This window comes from Vipera ursinii (assembly GCF_947247035.1).
Source record: "Vipera ursinii genome assembly, chromosome: Z".
NCBI classification, from domain to species: Eukaryota; Metazoa; Chordata; class Lepidosauria; order Squamata; family Viperidae; genus Vipera; species Vipera ursinii.
Window position 1 is genome coordinate 15,150,334 of NC_139517.1, and position 11,479 is coordinate 15,161,812.

At 43.2% G+C, this 11,479-nt stretch overlaps 2 protein-coding genes across 2 annotated transcripts in view; one reads left to right on the top strand and one right to left on the bottom strand.

The window, feature by feature from the left end:
• The window catches only part of RPL28 (ribosomal protein L28), a 532,136-nt gene that overhangs the window by 315,668 nt on the left and 204,989 nt on the right, over positions 1 to 11,479 (top strand). The window lies entirely within an intron of this gene.
• On the bottom strand, positions 521 to 9,771 carry GARIN5B (golgi associated RAB2 interactor family member 5B; the record flags this gene model as incomplete). Its single annotated transcript, XM_083377428.1, has 5 exons — positions 521 to 1,399; positions 3,418 to 3,634; positions 3,721 to 3,890; positions 5,503 to 5,663; positions 9,609 to 9,771. 5 exons carry the CDS (start codon positions 9,769 to 9,771, stop codon positions 521 to 523), a joined length of 1,590 nt encoding a protein of 529 aa, XP_083233554.1.

An 11,479-nucleotide genomic window follows, 5' to 3' on the forward strand; every position in this document is an offset into this window, starting at 1 on the left:
AAAGTCAAAGGAAGCTAGCAGATGTAAAGGCTGCTTAACAGAACCTTCAATATAGGTAGTCCTTGACTTAGGACCACAATTGGGATTGGAACCTCTGTCACTAAGTGATGTGGTTGTTAAGTCATGACTGTGCCTGATTTTACAACCTTTTTTTGCTACAACCGTTTTAAAATGAAACATGCAGTTGTTAAATGAAGGCATAAACTGCAACTTCATATGCCTAAAAGGGCCCATTACACGCTCTAACACAATTCCTGGGGGAAGAACCAGGTGTTCAGGGCCCTTGAAGGAGGTCAGGATGGAGGCCATTTGACTCTATGGGTGCATGCTGTTCCAGAGGACAAACGTGATTGCAGAGAAGGGTCACTTTCTGGGTCACATAAAGTGGCGCCATTTCATCGGTTGACGCATTTCAACTCTGTTCAAACATTTAAGACAAGCAGACACCAACAGGAGATGGAAGGTCCCCTCAAACAATCAAGTCAGGTGCCAAGACTGTGCATCTCATTTTGAATCCACTTTACCTGCTCATCTCCTGTTTTCCTGTGGTCTTACTTTGCTCTTTGTGAGATTTATTTGCGCTCAATAATTTATTGGGGAGTTTGCTCAAATTTGGGTCAGCCGTTTCAGAGGGCCCCACAGCCACTGTTTTGCAGATGACTTGTGAAGTCTCCACTCCTACTGACATTGTGACTCTGTGGACTTGCTGCCCGGGGTCATTCTGCGAGGCGAGATGTCCCTTTTCCGGGGAAATGTTTGAAAAAGCCTGTGGCTTGTTCCCCAGAATCATGCTTGGGTTCCCCGAATATTTATTAGTTTTACTGTTCTGGCTCTGATTTGCTAGATGGTTAACCGGAATGCTTTCTTTCACAGATTCTACTTTTGATTTCCTTTGGGCAGCCTGAGATGGACCAGTTTCCACCAACGTAGGATTTGCCTTTGGTTCAACTCTGGATGCAGGTTGATTCTGCTTTGGCGATTGGCTCTGGGACGGAGGTCCAGGAGACTTGGATGGGCCAGGATGGCTCTCCCTTGATGTAGTAGCAGGATCCTCCTTCCTCGTGGCTTGAGGGCTTTTTTGTAGCGGAGATGCCAGTTTGGTCTTTTGTAACAAGCATATTTCTTTTTTGCTTTTCTGAAGTGTGATTGGGATGGGAGTCGATTCAGATGAGATTTTTGAGGAAAGACGCTTCTTTTTCTCAAAATTGGGCTCTCTGACACTCTTCCGCCGATCTGCTGCTGAAATTAGCTCAGGTGCCCTGGATGTCAAGCCCTCAGAAATCCTTTTTGGAGAAAACGGCTCGTGCAACTTGGGCTGAATCTTTGCTGACTCCTTATCTACAGACAGCTGCTTCGCTTTAGGGCCTGGATGCTGAATGTGTTCTCTAGGAGGGGGCCTCTGTAATAAAAGAAATATATAGTGTCATGGTATCATTCCAGGAACCTCAGCTCCTTTTACCTGCCATGCAAGCCCAATGAATCACACCAGATAGGTGGGAAGGAAAAGAAAACTCTTATTGCTTGCTTGGACCGGATCCCCTTTCACACAGTTTTGAAAAGGATTCAAGGCCATGAACCAATCATGGGAGCCTAAGGGAATTCCCGCAGATTATATTCTGCTAGGCCAGGGGTAGGCAACCTTGGCTCTTTTATGACTCGTGGACTTCAACTCCCAGAATTCCTGAGCCAGCCACGCTGAGGGAAAAGGGAGAGGTTTCCAAGCTGAGCCATGCTGGCTCAGGAATTCTGGGAGTTGAAGTCCACGAGTCAAAAAAGAGCCAAGGTTGCCTACCAATCAATAGGCAGTCCTCAACTTATGAACTACAATGGAGCCCAAAATTTATGTTGCTCAGTGAGACATTTGTTGAGTGAATCGCTGCATCTGTCAAGTTAGTAACACGGTTGTTAAGTGAATCCAGTTTATCCATTTTGACTTTGCTCGTCAGAAGGTCACAAAAGGTGATCACATGATCCCGGGACGCTGCAACCGTCATAAATGGGAGATAGTGGCCAACAGTCTGAATTTTGATCACATGACACTTAACGGCTGCCACACTTAGCAACAGAAATTTTGGGCTCAGTTGTGGTAGTAAGTCGAGGACTACCTGACCTGATGTGAGTAGAAATGAATGAGACGGCATTGATATGTGCATGGCACAATGAAGGGGAGATTGTGGCAATGTCTGAGAGATCAAGAGAGGGTAAGAAGTAGACCAACTAAGAAGGTTGAACAAATTGTGGGTTCTATAATCTCCTAGGGCTTGAAATGGATGGTTAACATTAGAACTACAGTATAACAATAGCAATAGCACTTAGACTTATATATTGCTTTATAGTGCTTTACAGCCCTCTCTAAACAATTTACAGAGTCAGCGTATTGCCCCCAACAATCTGGGCCCTCGTTTTACCGACCTCTGAAGGCTGGAAGTTTGAGTCAACCTTGAGCTGGTGAGAACTGAACTGCTGGCTGTCGGCGGTCAGCAGAATTAGCCTGCAATACTGGATTCTAACCACTGCGCCACCACAGCTCATTGTTATCATTAAATAGGCACAACAAAGAATGTTCTTCCTCTGTCAGTTGAGGAAATTCAGATTATCCCAGCATCTGTTGGTACAGTTTTGCATAGGAATTATGGAGTCTGTTATTTGTACTTCTATAACTGTGTGGTTTGGTACAGCAACCAAACAGGAAACTTCAATGAATAGTCAAGACTGCAGAAAGAATAATTACAACCAGCCTGCATTCCAAGGAAGACCGCCATATTGCATGGGTCAAAAGGAGGGCTGAGAAGATGTCTGCAGATCCCTCACATCCTGGACATAAACTATTTCAACTCCTTCCCTTGGGACACTGCTATGGGGCATTGTATGCCAAGACAACTTGGCACAGGGACCCTTACTCTGCTGAACATCTAATTCTTACAGTTCTGTCTAATGTCTATGTATTGTCTAATGTCTATGTATATTAGCCATATAGTGCGCCTGCAGTATTATTATTTATTCTTGTTATCCTTTCCTTCTTTCACAGGTATTATTGTTTTTACTGTTGCTTTGCATGTACACTGAGTGCTTCTCTACCCGGAGATGAATTCCTTGTGCGTCTAGCGACACTTAGCCAAATCAAGTATTCAATTCAGTTCAAAATGGATTGGCATAGGGAAGGATCTAGTTCAAGGGTAGGCAACCTTGGCTCTTTTATGACTTGTGGACTTCCAGAATTCCTGAGTCAGCATGGCTGGTTTAGGAATTCTGGGTATTGAAGTCCACAAGTCATAAAAGAGCCAAGGTTACCTACCCCTGTTCCTTGGGTCAATTCTTGACCCTGCACTTCTTATTCAGTACTTCTTACATTTTCCAATTTTATCTCACTTCGGCCAGCTTAGCTTACAAAGGACTACTCTTCCATAAAGAGCCAACCTCAGGTTTCTTCTCGGGATTTTCCGGAGTCTTGCTCTTGCCAGTGGCCAGGCGTATCAGGTAAATCAGGCGCACCCAGCAGTCAAAGAGGAAATCCGCCTTCTCTTCCCTGGCAGAGAGTTGCAGGTAATACTTGTCCCCTGTGGGCAGCTGCATTTTCAGCTGCCGTTTGCTTGCGTCATGGACAAAAATCTCCACCAGCTCCATTGGGATCAACCTGTAGATAAGGAACAGCAACATGAGAACTCAAACTTTGCAAGGAGGCATGGGAAGGCAGGGTGAGGAATGCTGTGCCAGTCTTACCGGGTGATTTCTAATGCTCTAGACCTCGGCATTTTATTCATTGTTTCTTGTTTTTCCCGGGCGATAATCATCAGATCAGGAAGGAGCAACTTGGGGCTGCTGGCTAAAATACCTATGGTGACTACATTGGGATGTTTGTGGATGTTAATGAATTGGCCTTCTTTGTTCACCTGTATGGAGACAAAAGAAGAAGGTGTCCCGAGATGCCTTCAAATAAGTTTAGAAGCTTGGCTTTTAATGATCACACAGAATAGTATTTGTTTAATTTATTTGTTGCCCATCTCTCCAAGGAGATATTCTGGGTGGCTTACAACAGTAAAAATGGAGAAATGAAAAGAATAAACATAAGATCCACAAGCACCCCAATGTAGTCATCATAGGTATTTTATCCTACAGTCCCCATATCAAAATAAAGAAACACTAAACAATGGAATCGATAAACAATGAAATTACTGTATGGTAATGTGACATTAAAAATGGACAGGGGGAAGCAAGGAGCACGGGGGGGGGGGAGGTGGAGTTTGCTATCAGTCTAGTCTTATTACTTAGGAACAAGTATCATTTTGTTACTAAATGAATACAGCTAGTCCTTGACATGCGTCCATCCATTTAGCAACTGTTCAGAGTATGGTGCTGAGAAATGTGGCTTAAAACCAGTCCTTCCCCTTTCAGTCGTTACCGTGTCTTGCAGTGACATGATCACCATTTGCGACCTTCCCAGCTGGCTTCCAACAAGCAGGGTCAATTGAGAAAATCACAAATTACAGTCAGGTGATGTCTAGCTTAGCAACCACAAGGCTTAACAACAAGCTTTCTGCTCCCTATTGTGGTTCTAAGTCGAGGATTACGTGTAACTAAAATGAACATTTACAGCTGTGCTCCCACCCAGCCAATCTCATTCCCTAGCAATAAAATGCTGTTTATGGGGAAAAAGGCATCCCTCCAAGTGGTGATGTGAGAGTTCTTTGCCCCTGGCCCTAACAGTGATCCGCTTGCTGGATCCTTGAGCACCAGGACCAGGTGTGATTGCTGGTGAAATGATCCACCAGCCAGCACAATTCAAGCCATGGAGCAGGTCTATAAGCATCTCTGAGAGCTACAGGCAGTTCTTGACTTAACCTCTTGTTTAGTGACTGTTTGAGGTTGCAATGGGTATTGAAAAAAGTGACCTATGACTAGACCTTATGCTTATGACCCTTACAGAATCTCCAGTTACATGGCAACTGGCATGTATTCAAAATGGCTGCAGCGTTCTGGGTCATGTGATCACCTTCCAACAAGCAAAGTCAAGGGCGGAAGCTGGATTCACTTCACAACTGTGGCAAACAAGGTTGTGAGGCCTTTTAAGTGTGACTCACTTAATGACTGCCTTGCTTAGCAAGGAGAAATCCTGGTCCCAATTGTTGTTGTAGGTTAAGGACTACTTGTAATAGAATAATAACTTTATTGTCACTTTGAATGCACACTAATCGGCAGGTTAAAATGAAATTATGTTGCATTCAGCTCTCAAAGGGTCACAACCTCCGATATACACTACATCAGGGGTCTTCAAACTTGGCCCTTTTATGACTGGCTGAGGAATTCTGGGAGTTGAAGTCCACAAGTCATAAAAGGGCCAAGTCTGAAGACCCCCTGCACTACATAACTATGACAAAAATAAATGAATAAATAAATACAGAATTATGCATATACCCACATATAAATAGGAATAGGAAACAGAGTAGCAGTTTCTCCCTATTGAAAATCCCTGCTCATTCCTAGACAACAAGAGCACCCAATCACCTGGAAAAAGTTGCTCTCAAAGGTTTGTGAGCCTCTAAACACACTGTACTCTGGCAACTGCAGCAATCTGTGCAATTTGCCAGGTGATGGTGACCAACCCTGGAGAGCTTGATCATGTATATCTTCTGGAGGACTCCACTGGCTCCTTGTTGGTTCCCTTCCTGGAAGGCAGCAAAATAATAAGAGAACAGATGTGGAAAGTGTGACAAGAATCAAGATGTGCAAGCTCACAACATTTTTAATTAGTCTGCAGGACTGGGCACGTCTTTAAAGGACCTATCCTACACCCTCAGTGGAGTGCTCCTTTGGTATCCATCCACAGTTGTTGTTTTTTTCTCTTTGTCTCAAGCTACAGCCACTTGAAGCAGGGACCTGTACTTTGTTCTTGAACACTGCAAGTCAACGAATCATGACATATATTTCCATGTTTTAATATTATATGGAAATGACCTTGGGAGACAGGAAGAAGAGCTGCAGCCTAGACAACTGTAATGCACAAGATATCTCAGCCCACAGCTAAGGTAAAGTAAGATAAGGTAAGGTGAGGTAAAGTGGGATGAGGTGAGATAAGATAGGATAGGATAGGATAGGATAGGATAGGATAGGATAGGATAGGATAGGATAGGATAGGATAGGATAGGATAGGATAGGGCAGGGCAGGGCAGGGCAAGGCAAGGGAAGGTAAGGTAAGGTAAGGCAAAGCAAGAAGATAAGATAAGATAACCTTTATTGTCATTTTTTTTCTGTAAACACACTGGCACACATTAGAAAATGTAATTCTGATTTCCTCCTGATTCCGAAGGAAAAACAAGTGTGGGAAGCACCTCAGAAGGAACTGTCTCTAATGCTTTCAGACTTGAAAGATGCTGTTACAGACTACAACACAGGTAGTGCTAGTATTCAGGGTTTGTGCTTCTTGCCTGGACTACCTTGCAGGGCTGACTCACGTCTAGTTGGTCCTCTCTGACGCTGAAGTCAATTTCACGGGATGAAAGAAAAATCCTCCGGTCTCCAAACTCAGCCATCTGCTGAGACCAGCCTCAGAATAACTCCAAACCCTCTAAGTGACCCTCATATGTTCCCCACGCATTTTAAATTGTTTAAGATTTAAATAAAACTAAAACACCCCAAGTTTCACCAGATCTTTGTGTAATTGTATGTCATCTTCTGAAGGGTCAGGAAAAATTGCACCAGATCTGTTGAGGTTGGGGGTATTTAATGAAACCAAATTACATTTAATTTATTTATTTTATTAAACTTATATACCGCCCTTCTCCCGTAGGACTCAGGGCGGTTCACAAGGTTTTTTTAAAACAATGCAACAAGTTACAAAAATTAAAGCAATTAAAATAATTACACTAACCTTGAAATATAACCCAATTACAATTAAAAATACAATTAAAACCCCAGTTAATACTCTCAGTCTAGGCCAGAAAGCTTGAAGAGCCAGGTCTTTAGGTCCCGGCGGAATGAGCAAAGGTCAGGGGCAGTCCTAAGCTCTACAGGCAGCTGATTCCAAAGGGCAGGCGCACCCACAGAGAAGGCCCTCCCCCTGGGTATTGTCTGCCGGCAATCTTTTACCGGCGGTACCCTGAGGAGACCCTCCCTGTGCGAGAGGACGAAGGGAAGTTGATGCCAGCAGCAGGTGTTCCCTCAAATTTAAATTTCAAATGAAAGGTTCTTTAGAGGGCCACCTCCAAAATATGCAAGGTAAACCCTCGGAGGACCATTATCTGAAAAAGTGGCTGACACTGCTGTTAGCTTCTGCCCACAAGCAAAACGATTGTCACCCAAGTCTTTCCCTTTAACCCCCATGAAACTCAACAAACATCCTCCTGTATTTGATCCTTCCTCACAACCCAGCAGAAAAACACAAGTATGTAAGTTGTTCCCACCTGGAGGATATGAGAACATGGCTAAGACTGAGTGGGAGAATTTATAATCCCTGCTTGATTATCATGACACTGGAGCAAAAGCATCCCCCAGGCCACAAAATTCTGGCTCATCGTTCTGGGTGGGGCTGGACCCCCCCATGGTTTTCGGGGCTCCCCGTTTCTGTACCCTCTCTTCTCTCCACTTTCCACCTTTCTTGGCTGAAAGGCATCTCTCTCCTACTGGAAAATCTGTCTGCCAATTATTTCTGCATTGTGACATCAACCAAGAAAGCTGGGGGTGGGCTGCTGGATTGTTAGAGAGTAGAGAAAATCAGCAAAGGGTCAAAAGGGGGTAGCAAGAAGATGGGGGCTGGATGACTGCCGCTCTCCAGCTAGGTGGAATGTTTTTTTCATGCCACAACTCAAATATTCTTAGATGGTGGAGCTCACAATCTGGAAATTCTAAGCATTAGTCTCGGATCTAAGAGGATGGCAATATGCCAAGCAAAGGTAAGTCTACCTGTTGGGAAAGCGCAAGTGATTCCTTAAAGTAAATTTTTCTCTTAGAACTGCCAGATGATTCAGAGAATGTTACCCCTGGAAAATACAAAGCTAAAAGAGATTTATGTGCTTTATTATCTCAAAATATATCTTGTGTGTGCAAAATGCCAAAAAAAAACACCTCTATGTTGGTCATAAAAGTAGATAGAGAAATTATTGAGGCCAAATAAAAACAAAGAGGCAAACTATAGTATCCTTTCCTTCGTTTTTAGCAATGCATATTTAAGGAGAGGTTTCAAACCTCTCTAAAACAATAGTTGGCAACCAACAGCCCACAGGATGGGTCTGTCCTGCCACCTAAAATCATCACAAAAAAATATATGTCATACCTTATCTCTTGCTTGCGGCGATTCTAAAAAAGTAAACTTTGCAGTTCTGTCTCATACCTGATGTAGAACTGTATCATTTAAATAAATTGCAATGATTTGAATGACATAATGTCTATATTGCTTATAACACACCTTCAGTTACTGAGGTCTCTTCCTCCCTCCCTCCAGAAGCATTTCTTTCCCCAACCACAAGGGGCGCCCTCTGCATGCCCTCTTTTTTCTTTTGGCCTCACCCCTCTATTTTCCCCTTAAGAAACACTTCTCTATGGTTTGTCCCAATTGCCAGTGTATTTACTCAAGAGAGAGTACAAGTAGTCCTCGCTTTAAGTACCACAACGGAGCCTGGAATGTCCATTGTAAGCCACTGTGGTCATTAAGTGGGTCGCCCCACGACCTGACTCCATTTTACAATAGTTTTACAAGGGTCATAAAGTGAGTCACCATTGTAGTTAATCAAATGGTGCGATTGTTAAGCAAACCACATGGTCATTAAGTGAATCCATTCTCTCAAATGGGCATTTTGGGCTGGCAAATTATTATTATTATTATTATTATTATTATTATTATTATTATTATTATTATTATTATTATTATTATTATTATTATTATTATTATTATTCAGCAACCAACATTGGAAAAATGCAACTGGTTGAAAATGTGAGATGGCTGCCAAGTGCCTGAAATGCAACCCTGTGGCTGCTGGGTGATGGTGGTGCCTAGCAGTAATGTCTAACGTCTAGGAAGGGTTGTAATTAGCTTTTGGGAGGATGGTCATCACTTTGCTCATTAAACAACTCCTCATTAAGCAAGGATTTCCTGCAATGCAGACATGGCCATTGGCCTCTATGTGGAAGAAGGATGCTGACCTCTTGGCCTAGAAACTTAAACAGCACTCAGGAGCTAACAACAGAAGAGTCAACACTTGGCCAAATGAATTTCTTTTATTGCAGATATTAGATACCCTAGTAACAAAATACAGCTAGTGCAAAATCAAGCACCTAAGCTCGCTATTTATAACAGATCCATTGTTGAAATCTGTTTCTTCTTCTGCCCTTACATGGTTCCTTGCCCTTGGATGGGGTTTGGATAAGGGTCCTACCCAGTGCTAACTAAAGGTTATATGGTGTCCCTAGGTTATATTGACTGATGGTACCATCTTCTGCTGATGCAAAGATGGCATCTTTAGAATGATCTGGAAGATTAGGTGGCATGGGCGTCCCCAAACATTGACGCCCTAGATCAGTGTGTTCCCCAATCTTTACGGATTTATGTATCAGCAAGGGGCAGGGGGGGGAGAGGGGATGGTTTTGCGTGAGTGGCACGGATGTGTGCACTTGCCCACCACTTGCACAGATAGAGCTGCAGGCTTCCCTGCCGCCCACACAAGTGGAGCTGCACATGTGCATGTGCTCGTGCACCTCTGCTGCAGCCCGGTTCTGAATGGGCCACAGCCTGGTACTAGGCCGCAGCCTGCGTAGCTTTAGTTTAAAGCTGGCCTCAGTCATCTGGCTTCAAGCTCCTTCACTTCCAGCTTTGTGGACTTCAATCCTCATAGGTTCAAACAGATTTAAATCCTGTGCCTAGACCAGTGTTTCTCAACTTTAAGATTGACTTCAGATCCCAGAACTAAAGTTGTTAAGACTGAGAAACACTGTGATATACCAACTGAAAGACAAAGCTAAGATTTACCAGTGTATCTTAACCTGAGCAAGATTTATGTGGACTTCAACTCCCAGACTTCCCCAGCCATGCTAACCAGTATTTTGATTCATCGGTGTTTTAATATTCATCAGGCAAATGACCTACTTGCCACCTTTTGTGAGTTATGATAGGACAATTAGGCTGCATTTCCAACAGGGCTGGTACCATAGAGAAAATCCCAGTTGGGTCGGAAGGTGGGAATTGAGCTTCACGCCCAGCATATGATCCAGATCCTCTGTCCAATGGACTTATTTTTTTCTTTATGTCTAAGCTTTACAATAATTGTCATGAGCATGGCTCTGTGTTCGTAGGAATGCCATGATGGCAGCAGCTACAGTGTCACTGCCCGTCACTAGAACTTTTGGGTTGGGATGTGGTGGCATTTTATTATGTACTATGAAGCAAGAAATCAAACAGAATAGAACTGGAAGGGACCGTGGAGGTCTTCTAATCCAACCCCCTGCTCAAGCAAGATACCCTATACCATTTCAGACAGGTGGCTTGTCCAAGTCTCCTCTTAAAAACCTCCAGTGATGAAGCACCCACAACTTCTGAAGGCAAGCTGTCCCAGTGGTTAATTGTCCTATTAGGAAGTTTTTCCTTAATTCCAGGTTGCTTCTCTCCTTGATTAGTTTCCATCCATGGTTTCTTGTCTTGCTTTCTGGTACTTTGGAAAATAAGTGCATCTCTACCAGATGTTCAGAAGTGCACCTCCACCAGATGATTTCATTGACTCTTAGCAACCTAAAGCACTTTCATGGTATTCACACGCCTTGATACCTTTGCAGATATTCTGGATTGGGAGGTTCCATTTTCATTTTTGTTGGAGAAAATAGGGCCCCTGGTGGGATAGATATAGCATTTTCCTGATGTCCTCCAGATGTCTGAACTTCAGTTCGCAGAATTTCTAGGCAATGTGGAATTTGAGAAGTTGATTCGACTTGTTGGAAGTAAATTGAAATATAAGACTACAGATGGTCCTCGACTTATGACCACAGCTGAACCCAAATTTTTGCTACTAAGTGAGACAGTTGCGAGACAGTTGTTAAGTGAGTTTTGTCCCATTTTGCAACCTTTCTTGGCACAGTCCTTAAGTGAATCACTACAGTTGTTAAGTTAGTAACATGGTTGTTACATAAATCTGGCCTCCCCATTAACTTTGCTCGTCAGGATGCTGCAAAAAGTGATCACATGACCCAGGGATACTGCAACTGCCATAAATACATGCCAGTTGCCAAGCATCCTAATTTTGATCATGTGACCATGGGGAAGCTGCAACAGTTGGTTAAGTGTGAAAAATGGTCATAATTATGATCGCTTTTTTCAGTGCTGTTGTGACTTTGAACAGTTACTAAATGAGTGGTTGTTAAATCGAGGACTACTAGTAGTAGACATAGAAATAATACAATAATTGCATCAGGAATTCTCAAACTGTTTGCGTAAAGAGGCTTAGGTAGTTCTTGACTTATAACCACAGTTGGGACCAGAATTTTAATTGCTAAGCAAATGAGC